We start from the raw sequence: 25,192 nt of genomic DNA, 5'->3' as shown, positions 1-25,192 counted from the left end.
TATATATATATATATAAGGATTTCTTTCTCTAAGAAAAAGAAATTTTTTTCCTTATACGCATCTTTGCTTTCATAAATACTGTGTAAATTTCTATTTCGAATTCCATTTCCAAAACATTTTTCTCGAAGGTTGAGAAATCGTGTTATCTTACTTTTCAGTCAGCAGGTATTCGAAGAGTTTCCTGACAGGAAGGAACCGTGTCGATTTCTTAATGCGCCCACAAGAAATCGAGTTTACCTTGCCAATCACTTGATCTTGTTTCCTAACTTTTCAGTTTGCCTTCAATATTTGGTCACTTAGGGTTTATCCGGTATTCGATAGGAGCGAACGTGAGAAATATATTAACCATTCGGGTCAAAGAGTCTTTTTCTTTTAAAGCATTTCTCTTTGATTACTCAATCCACCCAGATTATGGGCAAAAGTGCAGAAATATATATCTATAGTTTTCACATTTTGAACGGGACTAGTAAGCGTTACCATGTAAGATGTCTGACTAAATTAATATAAGGTTTTGTTTTCATTTAACCTTTTCTTTTCTATGATAGTAAGTGCTATTCTGAAATATCAGTTGTATTAGTCGTAAGCAAAATGTCAAAAATATTGAGGTTTTTTTTCTGTTATTAAAAAGCAAAATAACGTCTTAATGCTAAATAATAACAGTTCCGAAATTATTGAACTATGCATTAAATTTTTTTTGCACTAGAATTTTGTTTTTTTCTCTTATAGATATCATTAGCTTAGAGAAATAAATCAACCACATCCGACATGCATAGCAAACCAGTAAAAAAAAAAACAATATCATGACTTCTAACATTTTCCATTACATATACCCTTAGGTATTCTTTGGCCAAGCATATACCAAATGCTTCAATACTTATATAAGAAATAGATTTCAAACTTCTAGTCACTTTTCTGTTATATATTCGATGATAACTTTAAGAAAAGAAATATTATTACAGTTAATATTAATAGTTGTAAATATTAATTCTTCTAACGAAGCAATGAATGAGAAATATAAGGATACTATTCATCAGTTGAGTAAGTTTTGAGAAACGAAAAATTAGTATTGTTATCAAAATGACACACTTATTTTTAAGAAAAAATTTATGAATTGGAAAATTTCATTTTAATTGTCTATGAGTCTTATGTGAAATTCATTTCTCTTCTTTATCGAGTAAATGCACATTAAGAATCAGAGAAAGCTTATCATCCATGTCGTTTTATAACTTTGAATGAATTGTAAAAAAAAAAAAACGAAAAAATGAGAAAAACGATCTTTTGAAAAATAGTTTTAAAAAGAATCAAAAATAATAAATTTAACACATTTTTTGCAACACGCTTAATGTTTAAGAAAGGAAGCATAGAATTTTTGATTATTTTTGAGAAAATATTTATTAGTTCTCAGATTTAATTTTATATACCGTTATAACTTTATATATTAGAGTCTTTTTCATATACGTACTAGTTTAATTCTTAATTTTTAGATATCCTTATAGAAATTATTTTCAAAAGCAATTATTTGGAAGCAGCAGCAATTCGAAAGCAATTTCGGAAGTAATATGTGCTTAAAAAAATTTAAAAATTTTATTGCTTGAGAATTGCGCTGATATTATACGGAGAAAAAAAATCTGATAAAATTACTATAGTGTATGTTAATGATATTTCTAGTAATAAAAAAAATTTTAAAAAAAACTTAATTATGGATTATAAAACTAAATTTTACGGTATTTAAATCAATAATTTAGTAATTTTTCCATTTATATGATAATAGTTTACCGGAAATTCTGGTTTTCAAAATTATCATTTTTATTACCTCATATATAGTAAAAAATGTAAAACTAAAAAATTTATTTAACCAAATAAATAGTTTTTATGTCATGCTCTAAGGTATCGTGATAAAATTACCAAATTTTATCATATATTATAAAATCATATTTTATTGTTAATTTTGACAAAATCAGTACCAAAACGCTTCGAAAAAAATTACCGATTTTGTGGTGTTCCCACAGAACCAGAAACAAGGTAAGTTTTATCATATTCTGTGAGTTTTGGCAATACTTTTTTTCTCAGCGTAGAAAAGGATTAACACTACCATGAAATATTCAAGTACTTGATACTTGAAATCATGTAAATTTATTAAATAAAGCAAAACTTAAAATGCATGTGTAGAATACAGTTATGTTAGAAAGTGTCTGTTACTTTATATATATTTAACAAACGTATACTTAAAAAGCATATTTTTTACAGAGTCTCAAACAAGCATGGGAAAAACAATACGTAAACAAAGACTAATTTAGTTGATATTTATTATCTTTAAAGCATTGCGATAAACTTATTTATTTTATTTGCTTTATTATATTTAAAAAANGTTTAAGAAAGGAAGCATAGAATTTTTGATTATTTTTGAGAAAATATTTATTAATTCTCAGAGATAATCTTATATACTTTTATAACATTTTATACCAGAGTCTGATTTATATACAAACCAGTTTAATATTTAGATATCCTTACAGAAATTATTTTCGAAAGCAATTAATATTGTATTTAAAATAATAAAAAAATTTCTTGCATGAGAATTTCGTTGATATTACACGGCGAAAAAAATTCTTGTATAATTACTGTGGTGTATGTTAATGATACTTCCGTTAAAAAGAAAAAAAAAAGAAAGAAAAAAACATAATTATGGTTTATAAAACTAAAATATACGGTATCTAAACCATTCATTTAGTAATTTTTCTATTCATGGGATAACAGTTGGCCGGAAATTCTGGTTTTCAAAATTATTATTCTTACTACCTCATATATAGTAAAAAATGCAAAACTAAAAAGTAAATTTAACCAAATAAATAGTTTTTATGTCATGCTCTAACGTATCGTGATAAAATTACCATATTTTATCATACATTACAAAATTATATTTTATTGCTAATTTTAACAAAATCAGTAGAAAACGCTTCGATGAAAATTACCGATTTTTTGGTGTCCCCACAGAACCAGAAACAATGTAAGTTTTACCATATTCTGTTAAGTTTAACAATACTTTGTTTCTCAGCGTAGAAAAGGATTAACACTACCATAAAATATTCAAGTACTTGATGCTTGAAATCATGTAAATTTATTGAATAAAGCAAAACTTAAAATGCATGTACAGAATACAGTTATGTTGGAAAGTATCTGTTACTTTACATATATTTAACGAACGTATATTTAAGAAACATATTTTTTACAGAGTCTCAAATAAGTATGGGAAAAACAATACGTAAACAAAAGCTAATTTATTTGATATTTATTATCTTTAAAGCATTGCGATAAACTTATTTATTTTATTTGCTTTATTATATAAGAAATAATGCATATGCTTTAGAAAGTGATCAGTATAAAAATTTATTTAATTAAGTACAAAATATTTTTGCTATAAATAAAGGATATTGCGTGTTATATTACCTAAATTGTATTCATGTAAAAGAAAAATGAATGACAATAATCACATTCATTATTACATTTTATCAATTATCATTTTTCGTATGATATTAAAACCAACATTCTATCAATTATCACTGTTCGTAGGATCTTAAAACTACCTTAAAACTTCTTTCTATGCATTTTAAAGTAAATAAAGATTATCTGATTTATGTTTCGTTTTAATATTTGCTACAGACTATTAAAACATTTATGAGAGGAAAAGTATCGTAGGAACTTAAAAAGATTTCACATTGCACAAAAGATCTCTCGAATTCTTTAATACGTAACATTTGTATCATTAGATTTGTTCATAAAAGTTTTAAAACGTTTCTGAAATATTTAGTTACTCCTTAAGTGGTAGACTTAACTACCTCTCTGTAACCATTTTATGAACTTTTCGTTTATATTCTTTAAAAATTTCGAAATCACTGCAAAAACATTTCAAAAGTCATTACCAAAGGTTGGTATAAAAATATAACGATGATATTTACTTATTAAAGAAGAAATAAATCTATACATTGGGAAAAGATAAGTACTATAAAATTAATGGTAGAACTTTATTTTTTGCAAGCATAAAATTTAACCAGGTTCATCTCACTCTTTCTTGTGATTCTCCTTCACACCATGTACGCAATTTCATTAGTCCATTACGGACATCAAACTATGTCCGACGAAACTTGACGTCGCCTCCATAACCGTAGCAACAGAAATTTTAATAGTTAGAAAGAGAGTTTTTCTATCCATTCCTATTGAGTGCCTATTAGACATTTCCAATTTTCGTCAATTCTCTAAAATATCACATTTGTAACAAAAACAAAATATATCGATGGAAACATCAAGGAAATGTTTCATTTATCACCGAACTGTTAAACATTCAATATTTACTAGAGAAAAAACTTCAAAAGAAGACATTATGACGAGTCGTATACATTAAAAGTATCTCTTAAACATAAATAATAGGTTCTTTGAACCTTTTGAGCAAACAGAAATGAAAACCAAAACTCAATTTAATGAATTATATTTTGTTAAGAATTAAGACATGAAAGTGATTCGAAATGCTTTCAATCCTTATAAATCAAGTAAATCGCAAGCAAATATTTCTATATGGTTTCATTTAGAAGAAAGAAATTAATCTAAAATAGTGCCATGAACACAATCTACGTTAATATTAAATCTATCATCAATCCAATCTAATTTATATCGTTTTCCCTTTAAAACATCTAAATCAGGTTTACAGCCTTTGAAATTTTTTTACAGAGGGCAAGACAATAAAAAAGTAACCTCATAAAGTTTTAATTGCATTTTTATTTAAATGTTCACTTTAGGAAAAAAGAATGGTGCAATCACACTATGACCTATCCTAAAATGTGAAGTCCGTTCAGTTTAATTACTGGTATAGCGTGCATGCCCATCTATCTTGTGATCAGATATATTTCTTTTAAAGATGCTCTTTGAAGCGTCACACACTTCCTCTTAGGTAGGGAAGAAAAATTTTGGGTTGCACATACCTTATATTCATTAGTGGGAGCTTTTATCTTGTTATAGATAAATATCTGATAGACGCTGAGTTTAATGAGGCATCCTGCTTACTCGTGCCCCACGTGTGACAAATCCGCAACGGTGCAGACGAAAATGGAAAAGGTTGAGGTTGACAGGAAAAAATTGCTATCTAGAACTTGTCATGAATAACTAAGTGCTTTATTTTTTTTCCTTAAAGTTATCATATTTTTACAGCTTTTTTAAATGCTCTCTTCTATTTTTGAGGGAATTTTCAAAAGTAAGTAGTCAATCGGTACACAATATTGATAGTTAGTCGAAACTAATAATTAATCGTTATGAGCTATGAACAAACTTGGTGTTGTTCATTAGTATCAAATGAACAAACCTGTCCACAAATCAAATAGTACAGTTATTTGATTTCGGTTAGTTATTTCACTTTTCTTTCTTATACAAATAATCACAAATTACAGATAAGCAATGCTTGCCTAAAATGTTAATTTAAAAGAAATGACAATTACTATTCTAACAAATCTCCACATAGCAATGTTTTTTTTATATAACATTGCAATAATTAGACATGAAATATAAATGAATTGTAACAAATATGTGTTATTTATGTCAATTATGATATTCGTGTTATTCACGCTAATAATATTTGAATGAATTTAATTTTAAAAATTNAGCATTACAGACTATGTAAGACAACTTTATCTCGCATATTTTGACATGAAACTCGGAGATCAGGACAAATCTTGGGTGCCTCATAAAGTTTGTGTGCAGTGTCTCAATCATCTACGCTTATGGCATCAAGGAAAGAAGACAGCTTTACGATTTGGAATTCCTATGACGTGGAGAGAGCCCCAAAACCACTTTGATGATTGTTATTTTTGTTCCTGTCATGTTCGTGGGTATAACCGAAAAAATCAAAGACTAATATACTAACCTGGCTCTCGTCCTGAACAAAATAAAATATATCGACCACAGTTGAACCATTTGCGGTGATTTGAAAGTTATCTCTATGCTTCTTGGTTAACAAGGGGGATTTATAAAGTACCCATGTCTCATTTGTGAGTGGGACAGCCGTGACAAGACTCAACATTGGGTCATAAAAGAATGGCCAAAAAGACAAAATGTTGACCCAGGCACCAAGAACGCTATCCGAAACAGCTTAGTTGATCCGAAAAAAGTATTGTTACTTCCGCTACATATAAAATTAGATGTAATGATGCAGTCTGTCAAGGCTGTTCCAAAAGATGACAATTGTTTCAAATACCTGTGCAAAAGGTTTCCAGGTTTATCCCAAGCTAAGTTGAAAGAAGGAATATTTGTTGGTTCAGATATCCGCAAACTCATGAAGGATAAAGAATTTGAGACTAACACTGCAGAAACGGAAAAAGAAGCTTGGGTTGCTTTCAAAGATGTCGTCAGTAAATTTCTGGGTAATTATAAGGATCCTGATTATAAGGAAATTGTAATGAAAATTTTGGACAAATTTAAAACGTTGGGTTGCTCCATGTGTGTAAAAATGTATTTCCTTCACTCACCTGTGGACTTTTTCCCTGAAAATTTAAAAGCAGTAAGCGAAGAACAAGGGGAAAGGTTCCATCAAGATATCAGAGATATTTAGAGTAAATGTCAAGGAAGATGGGACAAGAACATGTTCACTGACTACTGATGGATGATAGCTCGGGATAAACCTGAGATTAAGCATGAAAGATGATCATCAAAAATAAGTTTCAGAGGAAAACGAGTATATACTTAAATAGAAACTTTTCTCTTTTGTTTTTTGTTTCTAACTTTCTCATACACGTACACAATATTTGTTATTCTTGGTTAATCGTCAATTTTACGTAAGTTATCTCAATAAAAACAAATTAAAATGGTATGTTGGTGATTTTCTTCTAGAAACTGATGTAAAAAGTTTGAGCACAAGGAACTTATTGTTTTTCTCTTGATCAGAAGTGACTTCTGCTGTCTGGTAACAGTATTTTTTATTCATTTTAACCTATAAAAAATCAGATGATAGCTCAAAAATCAATTTTCTTTCACAAGATTAAATTTTACATAGATCAAAATGAATTAAGAGAACAGTTACCGGATAGTACATGCAAAATTATTTGAGAGAATTCCTTTCCAAATAGGATTTTAGTAAAAACATTAATATCGATTTTATAAAAAATCCTGATGTGATTGGGAAAAATGAAGGTCATTTTCAAAATCAGCACATCAAATAACATATAAATCAACAATAACTTCTCTTGTATTTTTCAAAAAGTTCAATTTCGCAGGCTTGTGTAATTAATCGTTATGAGCTATGAACAAACTTGGTGTTGCTCATTGGTATCAAATAAACAAACCTGTCCACAAATTAAAAAGTACAGTTATTTGGTTTCGGTTAGTTATTTCACTTTTCTTTCTTATACAAATAATCACAAATTACAGATAGGCAATACCTGCCTAAAATGTTAATTTGAAAGAAATGACAATTACTATTCTATCAAATCTCCACATAGCAATGTTTCTTTATATAACTTTACAATAATCAGACATGAAATATAAAGGAATTGTTACAAATATGTGTTATTTAATTATGATATTCGTGTTATTCACGCTAATAATATCATTCATGCCAAATGTATAATATTTTAATAATATGTTATACACAACCAAATTGTTCTTTTAAAAATTCAGTTGGTAATTTTTCAACTGGGCTTGCTACTTTTAAAAACGTTTAAGCTTATATCTACGCATCATGAATACAGGCATAATTTATTCGCATCCTTTATCTCAATTTGTTCATAATTCAATGAAGCTATCAAGGGTAATAAGACAAAGTGACTTCAAAACTATTGTTTTCTTTAAATTATAGATTTCTTTAATATCTCGCATATTCGACGCAGTAATAATGACTTTAGAAATGATAGGTAATTTTAAATGTTGCTGTTTTGAATGAATCAAATGCCGACTCTATTACTCATTAATACGACTTTGTTAGTGCTCACTTTATTACACTCTATAAGCAAAAACACTTCTTTTCAACAAAATGTTTGAGCAATCTTTAAAGAAAAAATATTAATTCAAACTACGAAAGTATTAAATATTAAAACTAAGAGAAAAAATTTCTAAACATTTAACACCACTGAAAAATAAAAATTAAAATTAACGTCAAAAACTTAACTTTTACATCTGATCTTTATATATTCATGGTTTAGTTTAGCATTGCAACTATATTAAATATCAATACAATGCTAAAATAAATTAGGAAACTCTTCTCCTTTTCTTATCAACATGAAACTCAATTAAGACCAGAAAAAAACTCTTGTGAAGGTATGATACAACCTTGAACCTTTGGCGTCAATGCTCCCTACAGATTTATGGCAAAACGATGCAAATGAAGTGACAGCGCTGGTGTCAAATCGATGTAGGATGGTTTCAACTAAAGCGTCATTTACAAGAAAAATTTTTTTTTGACAGGTACTGTAAAGCTTACACATTCAAAGATCTATATAATTTTATCCAACCTTTTATACTCCTTAGATTATCTCTTAATGTATAAAACCCTTTATGTGTCAAAACAAATTCGCTAATACCATATATGTTCGTATATGATTGAAGAAACTTAACTATATCTTAAATAGGGATTCTTCTGTTTTCATGTATCCTTGTTTGAAGAGTGACATTGAATTAAATATAAATGTGTCACAGTAATATCAGCTGCAAACACAAACGACTCAAGGTATTATGAATTCAGTGAGTTAATTCAAAAGTTATTTGTATATCTTTCTTAAAAACAGCATTTTTATTCTCTTTATATCATATCGAATAACTCTTATCGTACTAAATCAGTTTATTTGTCAGAACAAATTCGCCAATTCGGTTTATGCTGGAATATTTTTAAAGAAAATTAACTATAACTGAAATAAAGATTCTTTTGTTTATCATGCATCCTTATTTGAAGTTTGGCATTGAATTAAATATAAACGTGTCACAGTTATAACAGCTGCAAACACAAACTGCTCAAAGAATTATGCATTCAGTGAGTTTATATAAAAGTCAGTTTTATCTTGATTAAACGAATTTCATTTTTTTTCATATTGTACATAATATGAACAAAAATATTCTTCCTACATTAAGTTATGTTCAATTTTATGTGAAAACGTTTTCAAAAATAAAAGTGGCAAAAAAATGAGAGAGAAAAACAAAAAAAAACTACATATGATAATAACTACAAACAAAATCACAAAAAAAACTATATTTAATAATCATTACACGATAATGAGAGATACTATACACCGAAGAGCCATTACATTATGACCCCCCTGCTAATAACATGTAGGACCATCTTTAGCCCTCATAACTGCTAGCACCCGCCGTGGCATTGATTCCACAAGGTGCTGATAGGTAGTCTGAGGTATCTGGTACCAAGCGCTCACCAACTGGTCCTGCAATTCCCTCACATTGCGAGGGGGTAGCGTGGCAGCACGAATTTGGTTTTCCAAGTAGGACCACAAATGCTCTATTGGATTAAGGTCAGGTGAATTTGGGGGCCAAGACATGACTTGAAAGTCACTGGAATGTTCCTCGAACCAATCCATGACGATTCGACCCTTATGACATGGTGCATTATCCTGTTGGTAAACACCATCCCCCGCAGGAAAAACTGTTGCCATGAATGGGTGAACCTGGTCTGCAACTATGTTCAAGTAGCTTACAGACGTCAGGGATTGTTCTTTGAGGATTATGGATCATAATGTGCCCCTTGAAGACATTGTTCCTGGGCGAGAAACCATGAAAACCTGGGCGAGCCCATTGTTATAGATGAAGGGTGGTCATAATGTAATGGCTCTTCGATGTATATATTATGGGTTGTAACATTGAGTGTAAAATACAAAAGTTTTTTTCTTCTCTCACCAACATAAGACAGTTTCATATCAATGTTTAAAAAAATTTATAATTACTAACTTCCCATATGAACGTCAACAAAAAGATATTTAAGCATTTGCAGTGGACAAAAAAAAGTTCCAAAAAGCCTTTTGCAAGCTTTCATTCACTCTCCTAAACCACGAAATGATCGATTTTTTTGCCCTCTCTAATAAATCCTTTAGTTTACATTACTAAAATCCCTCATTAATAGTGAAAATACGTTTCATATGATATCAAGTATTGGTATATTTTTAAGAGAAGATCAAGTATTGTTTTATCTTAAATATCGTTAAGAGACCAAAATACGGCATTAAAGAGAAAAGTCTGAACAAAATTATTTTAGTAAATTATAGTTAGATTATATTCCACTTACAAAGTACTTTAATAAGACGAAAAGTTTGTGTCTCTCTCTTATAACTCCAAAAGCACTTACGCTAGCGTCCTGATATTTGGACAGTGAGTGAAAGGTGTTATTTTAGTGTTATAGCTGTTACCTAAAATTAGTTAAAAAATTTCTATAAAATCATTCGAGGCAAACATTTAAAAAATTGAATTTTCAAATTGGTTTGGCATTAGCCATTGTTTAAAGTTAAACTATAGATGGTTCTATTTTTTCCAATATTCAAACGGAAATATCATTGATGATTGCTAGTTTACAGCTCGCATTATTTAAAAGAATAGTTTATTGCACGTTTTTTTAATAATTAGTTATTTATTATCCGTTACGTCAGATAAAACTAAATAATCGATGAGAATGCGGTAGCATGTGTGAACTATGTTACTAAAGTAGTATTTCTAAAATTATCTAAATCCACGAATTTTTTTCATTTATAGATATACCTTTAAAATACGTTTCAGAAAACTAAATAATTTAAAATAAGTGGTAATTGAAATAAAAGAGTAAGCAATTTAATAAAAAGCAAGAAAAAATAATTGGAGAAATCGAGCTAATTTGTTTAAGAGAAATGTAAAAAATCGCCATACTCTAATTGACGCCAATCATGCTTAATTAATTTTGGTAATTGATACTAAACAAATTTAAAAAATAAGCTATGTATACTAAAAAACAAAATTAATGGGGAAAGGTAGAATTTCGTTCAGGAGATATGTAAAAAAAATTGCCATACTGTTATTCACTCCAATGATGCTTAATTTAATTTGGTAATAGGCACTACTCTTATTATTGAAATTGGTGCAGTTTTAATAGGTAGAAAATATACTAATATAGATACAATGTAATATATTTGTATATTTGGTACCTATTGAAACGGCATCAATATTTTACGGTTTTGCAATAGATATTGTGGAAAGGCCCCTCGAAAGTGATAAGTATCAAAGAAAATTACTTGATTGAGATAAATTTTATCTATGAATGGTTGGCGTTGAGTAACACATCAAACCAAATGATATTGAACGCAGTTTCTTTATTTTTGCTGGTATGAACTACTAATACGTGTTTTGCTCAATCTAATTGCGTATAGCCAGGAAATACAGCGTTCGTCTTCCAATGAGGTGAACCGAGTTCGAATCTCAGAGATGACTTGTTGATATGAATTTCGCCCCCGGTAGCAATAGACTCTATTTTGATTAATTTACAGTTTTAATATTGTAGCTATTGTTTTTGTTTCAATTTTTCATTAATAATTTAGAAAAAGAGTTTTAATACCAACTAAAAATACCAAATACGCTTAAAGGAATTTGTTAACCTTTGTCGTATTCACATGAATATTAAAGAAATATTAGTAAAGAATCATTGTAAAATATGTAACTGTGAACAAAATTGAAAAACTTGAATTGATTTTCTATTTAAAAAAAGACATGTAAGCATTTTAGAAAGCAACACATTGTCTTATAGAGAATGGAATAGAAAAAGTAACAAAATAATAATGAATACTAAATACTTAATTAGAAAATAATTCGAAAATATTTATTAAAGTTAAATAATTTTTAAAATTTGGTTAATGATCAGTACACTATAGGAAGTTTAAAGTACTTACATAGAGAGACTTATGCTATCATGAAGTTGAAACAATTCATAATTAAAGAGGAAATTCTTCTTAATTTCAGTTTGTAGTCTCATAATAAGTATTACTTCACTTCAGAAAAACAATGTGTAGTGATTCAGAATTCTTCTAACAAGAACCAATGCACTAAAAACTTTATATTACAAAATATTATTCTTTTCATTAATGAATGGCGCTCTTTTTTTGTTGAAACTAAAACCAAACGATTTAAAATACCGCTCATTTCATTTATAAAACACCAAATTAATTTTTTAAACTGTCCTTCGTTTTATTAATTCTATTTTAAGAACATAAAATTGACATGCATCACTACAATAACTAATGTATAAAGTCAACTGATAAACAATTATTATTGAATTCGGAAAATTCTTCCTTGGTATAAGAAACAAGCGATTTTGTTTGTAACTTATTTCACGTATTTTTTTTTAAACAATAATCTTTACTACGCACGAAAACCTGGAGAAAAAAAATCGTCTGCTTGAGATAAAAATGTGCGACCTTCTAAGTAAGGCATTACAAGACGTCCCGATTTAAGAGTTACAATAGAACAGAGGTCCCTTGATACATATCTACCTCAATAAGAATAATTTAGGTAAGCACAAGAGCTCTGGAAAAATGATGAAATGAGAAGAGGAGGATACTGACCTCATAATTATTATTTGCAGTTAGCGCGAACAAGGGGTTGAAAAATAACATTGTACTCGTTTGTAATATTTTGTATTTTGTTGAAGTTTACAGATGAATGATCTCACGAAATACTCGTTTGAAATNTGTACAGTGAGCAAGATAAAAAAAACTCTTCTGAAGATAAATAAAACACAATTTCCTTTTAATTTCGAACTATTTTTAGCGATACAACAGAAAATCGATATTATAAAAACTTTAAAGAATGGATTATATTGAATTTCATAGTTTAACTATGAAAACCATAGTAAAGCTATGGGTGAACATTAATTTAATTTTCCCTTTGTTATTTTAATAAAATTTATTTGCATGATAATGATAAATTAATAATTATGACGCTTAAATTTACCTCTTGAAAGCCGTGTGTGAATACGAATACAATTCAAAAAACAGGAAAACTCCTGACAAAAAGCATCAGAACACATATGCCTTAGAATGGAATTTAATAAATAAAACTTTTCTCAAATTGCATTGCATGAGAGATTAGCTACACAGTGATGAGACCTTAACCCAGAACACATTTGCAATTCAGAATGTTTAGTCAGGGCAGCTTTTAATGCATAATGTTGTACCAGAAGCGCATATAACTGCTGGAGCTGTAAACTTAAATTGTCCGTATTAATGACAAAACTTATAATTTGTTTCAAACTACAGTTCAAAATGTCTAACCTCGAAGTCTAGTAAGGAATTTTTATTTCACTGAATAAAAATTTTTTAAAAAATATTACATTTTTGCTCTTTTAGTTGCCAAAGAACCATAAAATACTCTTATTATTTTAGAAGTTGTAGAAACAGTGAAATTATGAAAAATGGATTAACATTTAGAGATATTGAGAAAAGTAGAGCAAATACTAGCAGCATCTGAAATTCCGTCTCGATGAAATTTTGCTTTTGCGAAGATGAACACTCAACCACATCGAGTCCTGGACTCACACAAGCCATTACTGTGATGCATCATTCTATTAATGAACAATTTCGTTCATCAGTAATTTTAAAATTCCAGACTTATTTAAATTTCATTCTAACCTTTTCAAACTTGGAATCAGTTTTATAGCGCGTTAACAAACATATCGAGAAATTTTTATAATTGCATGCGCTTTTTAAGAAGAAAATGGCAATATTTAAATATAATTATTTGTCGTTATTATTCCAAATAACCCATATAAAATATTCAAAAATTAAGAGGAGCGTAAAGGTAACACTTTTCTTGCGAATTCTACGTAATTAATAAATTATCTAACTATGAGGATGATGCTGGTTTGGTAAATTTGAATCATCGCAATTCGTTTATTTTAAAAATAGCTTAAATAAGCCCGTTTCCAACAATAAACAAGTATCCTCCGTATTGGTTACCTGCATTTACGTTTCTTTTCAAACTCAACTCTTCATTATTTAAATTGATTTATTTGAAAAAAATAATCATTATTTTAAAGCAAAGTCATACTTTACTATCTTTGTGACCAAAGTACTTTGACTATTTAACGAATTAGAATTTTTAAACTAATTTTCTAATAAGGTAATATATTAAATTTATTTAAATCAAGCAAGATTAAAAATATGAATCTAAAGACGTAGGGTGTAATGTCATTATTATAAAATCCACTTGCGAACATTCCCTGCACCCGCTATTTAATTGTCTAATGATTTATGAGAAAAATATTTATCATATTTTTTTATTAAAATCAGAAAAAAAGAAATTTTTTTTAAAGAATTAAAAAGTAAAATATATTTATTACACTATACACACTCATCGCTCAACATGCAAATGAAAAGAAGCGCTACCTTTCCAAATTCTCGTTAACTTAACCTTTCGTAACAGCTCTCGCCATTCCTGGATGTAACTGTAAATATTTATATTACCAAACTCAACGACATTTATTTCACCATCCCACGCAATTTCTTCTCTCTGTAAATGGAATTCTTACATTTATTTGTTGTTCTTTTACACCTTGGTGACTTATTCTACCATTCAAAGTGCATGACTCTATGAAGAACGGACGATTTGATTTGTGTTGTCTGTTACGTTACTAGGCAAGATTGCTATAAATGATGATCTTGCAATTGTGTGTACCAGAGTCATAGAGAACGAAAAAAAGAAAAAAACAAGAGTTTGTACTTTCTATCTAAGGGATTCTAGATGGAAAAAATGTCAAATAACTGTATTTGAAGATATATGACAGAAGTATAGAAATTTTCCACACCCAAATTTTGTTTAAGAAATATGTAAAATTTATTTATAATCCCAAAAATTATTGATATTTTATTCCAATTATAAAACTTTAAAAAATTATTTTGAAAATGCGATATTTATAAAATTCATTACTGAAAATAATTTTAAATGTACAGCAAATAAATTTTATACAAAAACATAGTTTCTGTTGTAAAATCAGCAATCAAATTAAAAAGAATTACTGGTGAAGCCCAGCAATAAAAAATTTCTGGTCCTAAACTAATTATTTAGTTATTAATTAATTGGTTCAAATAATAAAGTTACATGGATGTAAACAAACAAATCGAGATTCAATTAATAGAATCAAAGAACACGATTACATAATTATTTTCAATATTTAATTAAACTGTTTAGTTTTTTTTCCCTTTACTTTACACTCAACTATCACATTTGGTTGAATCCTTTTTCTTTTATCAAACCACTTTTAAAATAAATATAGAACTTCCAAATAATAAAAAAATCACTTACGGGAGGCATAATAGGAGACTTAACTTGATTAGGGATATTTTATACTTAGTGCGCACATGTACATTCCAAGTTTAGAGTTAAAAATCAAATTTATTCTCCTAATATGTAAATAAGTAATATGAATTCTTATCAAGTAATATGGAATCCTAATATGTAAATAAGTAATATTATTTCTTCATATTAATACTTTCATTTTTATGTTAATACTTTTATTTTTATATTTAATGATCATCTCTTTTTTACGATAAAGACAAAAAAAATATTGCAATATAAAATATATAGAAAAAATACACACAGTATTCAAGTGTCGCTAAATAATGGATTATCAAAAGGAAAAAAGAATATTTTTAAATAAGGACAAGTTTATTTTCACAATGCCCGGCTACTGTATATTTTTAGTGTACAGTGAGCAAGATAAAAAAAAAACGGACCACTCTGAATAACTTTTGATATAATGATCGAATCTTCACGTTCTAGGACTCAATCTTAATGATTCGAGGGGCTAATTAACATGCTAATTAATTAGTGCGGAAGATATTTTAAGTTACGAAATCAGACACAAAAAGTACTTATTCTGAATAAACAAACCTTTTTTTTCAATTGTTTTGGATTTCTGACCTCCAAAATATAAACGTTAGCCGCAATCTGGGAAATATGGTCCCTATAGTTTGGTCAGGAGAGCGATCCGAAGTTTGGACTTTATAATGTTAATTTTATTTTTTGCGTATTTCACCATACCTCACCAGGGTGATCCGTTTTCTTTTTTTCTTTTTTTTTCCTTTTTTTTTGTTGCTTACTGTATATAATAAAGAAGGCGGGTATGATGACCAAGTTTTTAGATCATAGCACACCCTAAACAAACGCGTGTTAAACATCAGCAACATACATAAAACTTCCATATTGCAATTAATCAATTAAGAAAATATTCGGATTATTTCAATAATCAAAATCCATAGTTCAGACAAAAACCTTTTTTTAACAAAACATACAATTTCTATTTATAGTGGCGGTGACAAAAAAAGGTTGTTTTAAGATACTAAAAAATAAGATAAAATCTAAATAGCATTATGGGTCAGGACTGGCAAGGGAAAAGTAATTTCAGGGAAGAATATCTTGGATGTCTAGTGTCACAGTAACGTCGCTAATGATTGCTCTTGTGTGACCGCTTACAAGGTACTGATACACATTTACAACACGCAAATCGAAACAAAATAAAACCTTCAAAAGAAGAACTATCTATACTGAGTAAAGAAGTGTGGCCAAAAATTACCAGAATATGGTAAAGTTTACCTCATTTCTGGCTCTATGGGAACGCCGAAAAGCTTGGTAATTATTACCGAGCTTTTTACCTAAGCGCTTTGGTAAAATTAACAATATAATGTGGTTTAATAATCTGTGATAAAATTTAGTAAATGAGTAAAAAATTTAGTAATTTTATCATGATACCTTTAAGTATGGCATAAAAAACATTTATTCGGTTGAATTTGCTTTTTATCTGTATGCAATATAAAATTTTCATTCAGAAAATATAAAAATTTATATTTATTTTAATCATTGATTTCTTGAGGTTAATGTGAAGCAAAATTTATTCCATATCTACAAGCGTTAATTATGATGAGAAAAAGATTTTAAATTATTAAATTTTTTATTTTTGTAAATTCATTTCTAAATTGTACATGTTTAGCATAAATATTACTGATAATCAAGGATACACAAATCCCGGTGTCTAAAAAAATATAGCTGGAGCCCAATTTTTTCTCAAAATTTAAATTGTTTTATTTTATAAACCTGAAAAGCAGAGTATTTCTGAGGAGTTCAGCCTCTAAAAATTTATCACTTTTAATAATTATGCGTATGATAATTACAATAAATTATGTAATTAAACATTGCATTTTACATTAAAACTTTTTATTGATTGTAAGTTTTCATTCATAAATATTTGTAATTACATATAAGGTAATGCACTAACCGAATGCATTCATATTGCGAACAGCATTGATGAATAAAAAAAGAAGTTTAAAAAATTATTCTGGTCAAGTCATTATCTATTTATATTTATTTTTATATTTATTTATATTTTTTATTTTTTCACTAATTCTTTTTTTTTTTCTTTAAATGCATCTCGTTTTATGGTTGATTCATATTGCAATTTAATGTTTGAGAAAGTAAATAAATAAAAGTCACTCCATTTTTTTTTATTATTATTCGTTTGTATGGTGATACAAAGTTCGCAAAATAACATTTTAAGTTTTTTTCTGCAATGCTTGGGTTAGCAACCTGAATATTTCGCTTTAAAAAATTTAACATTATAAGCGTGACCATTGTTGGTACTTCTGTTATGTAGCTTTCCTTGTACACCCTTTGCAACTCTTGTTATTTTTTATTTAATTCTATTTATTTTTTGTGTGAGTGCAAGATAAGTAAGAAAAGGGTTGATTAGAAATGGCGGGGTCGCCCTCTCTCACTTCAGGTGGAACAGAATAAATCGAAAATGAGTGAGGTGTATCGAATAGACCGAGGCCATTCCTCTGTAAATGACTGTTCTTTTGAGATACGTAGAAGGAACATTTTATGTTAATGCACATCTATAGAAACATATGGCATTAACACATGTGAACAGAAAAGCATCTAAGAATAATTTTCCGTTTTTTTTTAAGTGCTTAGAATTTTAAATATTGAAAGATAGAAGTAAATCAAGTATCACAAATATTTATGCTTTAGATTTTATCGCATTCCCTTTTAAAAATAATTTTCAATCATGCACATATTTTTGTTAGCAATTTATTCATTGTATTCCTTGATTTAATAGTACAGTGGCGTAACTCCCGTCAAGTAAATTTTCCTTGATTTTGTGGAGAAATTCGATCAATTATACTCTCAGGTACAAAATATCCCCAACAGTAGAAGTATAGATTAGAGATCATTGTAGGAGTTTTTCGTACTTTTACTCTCTGTTTAAAGTAATTACGGGCTCATTTTAGGCAAAAAGTTTAACACAGAAAAAACTAGTTTGTGTCGTTTTCGAATCCAGACATTCTTTTTTTTTTTCTAGCTTTGGTTAAAAATAACAATATTAAAGAATCGAATATTGAATTCTGCACATCCGCTGTATGGATCGGCTGTCGACAATAAAAAGAAATAAAAAAAAATATTTTATACCTCTAGAAAATTTTTGTTTATCAAATTTCCAAAGCTCATCTATTGTGCAATTTTTAATATATAATTTTCTCAATTTGTTTTAAAATCATATTTCCCAAACTACACTCAGCAAGACAAACATATTTAAGTTTGCAGCGCTTATGACTTTTTTCTAAAATAAATAAATATAAAAAAATTTCCTGCTTTTAACGTTCTTTATATTACGAAAGATTTATTATTATTATTTAACTAATATCCTTTCTTCAAATATTTCTGGAATGTCTCATCTATAAAGAATTCGAAAGTGTGACCTTGATTCTTTTGTTTGATAACAAAACGTAAAATCAATAGGTCGCATCGACAGCTGAGCTTAGCCATATAGCAGCTGGCAGAAAGTCAGAAGAATTTTCATGCGATCATCTGATTGCGCTTTATATTATATGAGAAATGACAAAATAAGTATTTATTGCAAAAGAGGAAATACCAATTATTTATTTTAACAATTCATCATATACAATGCTATTTAATACATTTATGACGTATTTATGATTTATTTTAATTTGATGGAAAAAAGTAGTTTTAACAGAAAGTGTAAAAAAAGATTTAGCACGATTCTCTAATTGCGTTGAATGTTATTTGTGATGCTTCATAATACGTTATTTGATGCATAATAAAAAATATGTATTGTATATTGGTACTTAAAATAAGCGAAATGAAGAATTATTCAGTAATTCACCTATAGATTTGCTCGGTAATTATTTTATTCACTATTTTAAACTTTAAAAAAAAATTATATATAGTTAAAAAAATAGACTAATAAATTATGCCACTTAATAGCATCTAATGTTATGTGAGATGCGTCAAAAAAAATTTTTTTTGACAAATTTTAAAAAATGCCCATTATTTATTTGTAATTAATTCATTATTTAAAATAATTTTTTATTTCATTTATGGGATTATTTGGTAATTGTTCTATTCAATGTTTAAGTTGTCAAAACATTTTTTATCTCATAACATTAAATGTTAATTCTGTATTTTTAAACGTGATATAACGTAGAATTATTATATAATTCATTGGAGTTATGTATGAATAGTTTTTATACATTATTTATTTATTACTAGAAATAATGCAAAAAAATAAATACTTTTATGCTGCTCTCAATTTCATCTCAGAGTACATTTGATGTGAGAATTAAAAGTAACACATAACAAAAAATGACAACTAATTTTTTTTTAAAAAAAATATATAATGAAGAGCGATAACATAATTTACACATGGGAATATTCATGAATTATTTTATTTCTTATTTAGGTTTATGAAAGATCAAAGTCACCTTAAGCAAGTGGTATTTATTATAAAGAAAGGAATCAATAATGAAATATCACAGGCATAATAAAATTATCTTTGAATATTAAGCTAACAGTGTAAAAAAAAATAACTGGAGTAATTATTGACTTATTTACAAATAATAATAACCTTGTATTTCCTTATATTAGTTTAAAAATTCAATTTTCTTAGTAAATAATTATGCAAATCATAAAACATCTGTACAATTTATAAAATACCATACATATTAGATCTAAAATTCTAAAACACAAGCACTTAACATAGTAGATATTAATTCTACCTTAAACCATCTCAAAACAATTATTAACAAATTTTAAATCCTACGTAAAAATCTAAGCAATTATATGAACTAAAAAACAATCAATAGGATTATACCGTAAATGTTCATTATTGTACTGATAAATACATTTGTATAATATGAAACAAAGACAGGCAAGAGAAACTGAGTATAAGTCTCTAATAAAAATTCTATTTCTTAATGTTTTAAAAATTTAAAGGAATTAAATATCCCATTATGAAGAGTTAAATTCTATGATGATTTTACAAAACTGCATCGACATAATTATTGCAATATTTACATGCACCAAAATTAGATGAGAATTGAACTAAAAATTTGGTATATATTGAGTAATTCACAGATATTGCCAGTGATACATGAAAACATTAACTTAATTCTAATCTTGGATACCTTGTCCAACACAAAGAATTCTCAATATGAAGCAGAATATACATATATAAATAAAAATTCTACAAATAATAAAAATAGTAAATATATACTGATATGTATATGATCAATGTATTAACATATATTGATATCAAACAAAATTCTTAACCATATTTCTTACTTCAATTAATGCATAACTTAGTAAGGTATTTTAGATTGTTATGATCTCATAAGATTTGTTTCTGTTGATGAATTTGTCAACAAAATTTAATCCTTAATGCCATCTTCTGCAAAAATTATTACAACCAATTTAAAAGAAAAAAAATTAATTTCTTACCTTTTCAAAGCTCCGCTTCTCCCGTTTTTTCCGTTTCCTATTATACTTCTCCCAGAAACGGAGGATCGGGAGGGTAGACTATCCGGAGTTTCCACTGCATCATCATCCTTGGACGGCATATGGACGGAATTGCCGTTCACGTGATGCTGTTTTACGCTACTGTTGACCGTGCCGTTCACTGCACCGTTAACAGTACCGTTGATGTCTCCGTTATTAACACCGTTTGCTGCACCCACCATAATAGACTTCGGTTTTTGAGGGATATTACGTCCTTCGCCATCACCTTCTTGAACAACGTAAGGAGTCATATTTACAATATGATCCACCTTGATACTGAATTCAAGTAAATAATCTAAGTATTTACAATTATACAAATAATTGTTGCACAATACCAACGAGACGGTTTAAGGTAATAATTTGATATGTAATTTCACAAATTTTTAAAGTTAAAAAAAGGTTTGCTCTATACGAAATGCTATTTAAATAGCATTTCCAAATCTGAAAATAGTTGTGATGATCATCTTATCAATGATTGAGATAATAAATTTTTCTGTATTTATTTTGGAGACTAGACTCAAATAATAGGAAAAAAATCAATTTATTACGACTTATCCAGCTTCACACAAAAGTGTGGAATGGAGTTATCTTTTATCGTTAAAGATTATTTCTGTAGAGGAGTGTGTAATAATATACTTAAAATTCCTCTAGTTTCAATCAATATTTTATCTCGATTTTTTTTTCGAACTTTAAAGCTATTTGATTTTCAGCTGTAAACGCTATTTCAAATTTCGCAAGATTACAAAAATAGATCTTTTACTTCAAAGGAAATAATTTCTACATGATCATATTCATTTTTTTTATCAATTTAATGGAAATAAAGGGTTTAGATAATTTAGTCGATTACTTTTAATCAGACTAGATTGATGTATTATTATATTTTATAGTGTTCATGTCTTTTTCAACCATGGCACAACTTAATATGCCTTCTAACATGACACAGAGCAAATCTCATAAAATATTTCGATTATCTTACTCCGTTATAGACAAATTCAGGTAAAATGCAAACGATATCACTAGTCAATTCGTCACTGATGAACCAACGAGAAAAAAAAATCAAATGATGTTTTTTCTTTCAAAATTCAAACGATAATGCAAATTCTACAAATAAATTTCACTGTATCTGAAAAAGGCACACACCGCGTCCACTTCAGATTAATCTTTAATCACAACAAACATAAACGATCCGTGAAGAAGAAGAAACAAGATCGAAAAATATCTCTTTGACAGCTCCGATCGACGGAGAATCAACCAGGCGAGAGAGTTCGAGCCATTTTGAGAGTGCCAGAGAGAATCGGGGAATCGTTTTCTCTTTTCCCTGATGATGTTTGTTGAGATGAGGGCGCTGGCGTAGAGATCATGAACCGGCTGGACTCACTTCCAGATTCAGGTGGGTGTGTGCGATGATGAGTGCAAGTGTCGCAACCTTTTGTTTACTTTTGAAGCTGGAGAGCTTCTGTAATTCCCGTAATCAACGAATACGCTTTTCGATACAAGAGTAATGATTTTCGGTGTCGGGTTCTTTTAAGAAATAAATTTCAATTAAGGAAAAACCCACAGTGTTTTTATTATGTCTCATAAGCGAATTAAATTAAATCTGAGTTGATTTACTTAGCAAACAATAAAATAATAATTATTTAGAAAATTTTCTGTGATCAAACTCCTGACGCATTTTTTAATTAACTTTTTTTATTGAAAAAAATATTTTTTTTTTTACTTTTAAAGTATTAGAAACTCGTTGAACTTTTGCTTAGATTTCAAACATTTCATTAACTTGCAGTCCGTATAAGAATCTAAATTTCGTAGTTTTTAAATGGTCTAGAAATATAAATCATTGTTGCTATCTTTATGAGTTTAAGTGTTGAATAAAATTGCTAATAATAAATTAGGTTTTTTTTATTATTAAGAAATCAATATTTATATTGCGTATAAATATTTTATTTTATTTATTTATTTATTTGATAAATAAAGCTGTTTTTGCATTATGAAAACAGAAAATAAAGTTTAAAGAATACTTTAATGTTAAAACATCCTCGAAAAATGTAGAGTGAGTCAGAATCATGAAAAATTAGTGTGCAAATGGTAGCGAAAAGTTAGCAAAATAAAAGATATTAAAGTAAAAGTTAGCAAAAGATATCCGAGCACATATAGGATTAGGGAAACAACTTGATGGGGACTTAAAGAATTTAAATAATTTAAACAACTCAGCTTTAAAATACCAGATAGTTATTTACTAGATACGTTTTTCTATTAAATTTTAGAACTTTTTAGATCTTTAGACATCAATTGTTTAGAACTTGGCAGAAGAAAAAAAAACAATGTTAGATGCCTGCAGCAAACAATAATAATCTCTCAAACATTGAATTCTTTTCCTATATTCTTCCACTAAATTGACACAAGTTAGCACATTCTTCCACTAAACTTTCCAATTCATACAGCAATTTTAATGTTTTGTTTTATAAGTCGTGTGGAACAGCTAACCCAATTCTGAGTTTATGACTATCAATGCTGAACTCCGTAGCCTTATAGGTTTGATCCTAACCCAGAAAATAAGGGATCAAGCATTGGGACAAACTAGCCTTTTAGGAGGACTTTTTGATAACACCTACTCGCATTTGCGTGACATAGAGGGAAAAACCGCGAAAACCTTCTATGATTAGCCCGACTGCAAGGGATTTTTAACTCATGATCCGTCTACCACTGAGGATTACCACAGCTGAAATTGAAACCTGGGGCACGTTCTATCACCTGCGACACCATAGCTTTCATACAGCCATAGTGATTTAACAGCCTAATTATGTCTCTAATGTAAACATAAAATAATTTTAGATTTATTTTAATACACGATGATATTTTTCACTGCCCATAAAATATCGATAGGTTCTTACCGATAATTTGCTCTTATTTAAATTTTTGTGTTTTGACCTTCAACAAACACCTGTCAGAATAATAGACTACGCAAAGCCTAGTATCTATGCATAGTAACGTGTAAAAAAAAAGATTAAAATATCTGACTTTTTCATAACTTTCACACTCGTTCAGAATCTGAAAAAAATTGAAAACATTCAAAACGCTGATGTTCTAAAACGCGTTGAAGTCATAATCCGACGCGCCAGAATGACCACTGATGATTTAGATATGAACCACTTGTCTGCTGTTCTTTGTCATTGTCTTTCTCTTCTTCATTTTTTGTTTTTTCTTTTTACTTCTTCTTTTCACTGTTCAAGGGTCAAAGCAGGATCACTTATAATTCTTTTGAAATAATCTTTGATTTTACGGCTCATTTCTTACCAGTGTTTTTATTTGATTGTTGCTTTCCTCGAGACAAGTTCGTTGTCTGTTTGTTACGTTATAAACAAGGCAAATAATTCAATTAAGTTCTTGAGATTTTTTTCTTGTATGTAAGGATATTAATTTTGATACGGAATATAATAGCTAATACAATGTATCATTGATAAGTTTTCTCCTGAAATCATAAAAATTGCATCTGAGTGCGAAAGAACCTGAAAAGTACTCTTACATCAAAAGGCCTATGTAGGTTCAGTACAATAAATAACCAAAGTATTTATAAATTTATTTACATAACATTTCTGAAAAAAAAAATAAAAAGTAAAAAAATCCGTCACATCGAACATTTAATAATAGTCGAAAAAATTTTGAATTATAAGGTATGCAATCTTTTACAATTTTAATGAAAGTAGCTGTGCGAGGCAAAATGTAAAATCTAAGCGAAAATCGGTCAAATAATTCCTGAGAAATAGAATTTTAAAAATACGATTTTTTTTTTTTTAATATTCGATTTGTTAGGAACTATTCGACTGATTTCGCTCAGATTTTGTATTTTACCATGCGAAATTACATTCTTTAAAGTAATATAAAAAATTGTATACCTTAGAATACAAATTTTTTCCAACTATTATTGAATAAAATAATAAATATTTACTAAAAGTTGCTTTTTGCATGGAATTATCTTTAAATAAGCAAATATTATAAGTGCGGTCAAAAATCTTTCTATTCTCTTAAAAAGCTCTCGAGATAAGGCGGAATTCGTAAAAAATAACATTAAATTATATTAATTGACATTAAGGGGTCCAAACTTTAGACCGCTCTTTTGACCAAGCTATTTGGACAACATTTCGCAGATTGCGGCTATCCCCTATATTTTGGGGATCAGAAATCTGAATCCAATGGAAAAAAAAGTTATGTTTATTCACAGAAAGTACATTTTTATGTCTGATTTTGTTACTTAAAATAATGTCTGCACTAATTAATTAACATATTTGACGTCACCCCATCGAACCATTAAGATTCATTTCAAGAACATGAAAATTCAATCACTAGATCAAAAGTTATTCT

General features: G+C 28.3%; 1 protein-coding gene across 1 annotated transcript in view; it reads right to left on the bottom strand.

The window, feature by feature from the left end:
- Window positions 1-22,161, bottom strand: part of LOC107457006 (uncharacterized) — a 206,642-nt gene extending 184,481 nt beyond the window's left edge. The window contains exon 1 of the mRNA XM_016075024.3: window positions 20,780-22,161. Coding sequence (XP_015930510.1) covers window positions 20,780-21,087 — 308 coding nt within the window. The 5' untranslated portion in view covers window positions 21,088-22,161. The remainder of the gene's footprint in view (window positions 1-20,779) is intronic.
- Window positions 22,162-25,192: the final 3,031 nt, after the last annotated feature.

The sequence above is a fragment of the Parasteatoda tepidariorum genome, chromosome 4 (genome assembly GCF_043381705.1).
Source record: "Parasteatoda tepidariorum isolate YZ-2023 chromosome 4, CAS_Ptep_4.0, whole genome shotgun sequence".
Taxonomy (NCBI): domain Eukaryota; kingdom Metazoa; phylum Arthropoda; class Arachnida; order Araneae; family Theridiidae; genus Parasteatoda; species Parasteatoda tepidariorum.
The sequence above is the reverse complement of the archived record's forward strand: the minus strand, read 5'-3'. Positions and strand labels throughout refer to the sequence as shown.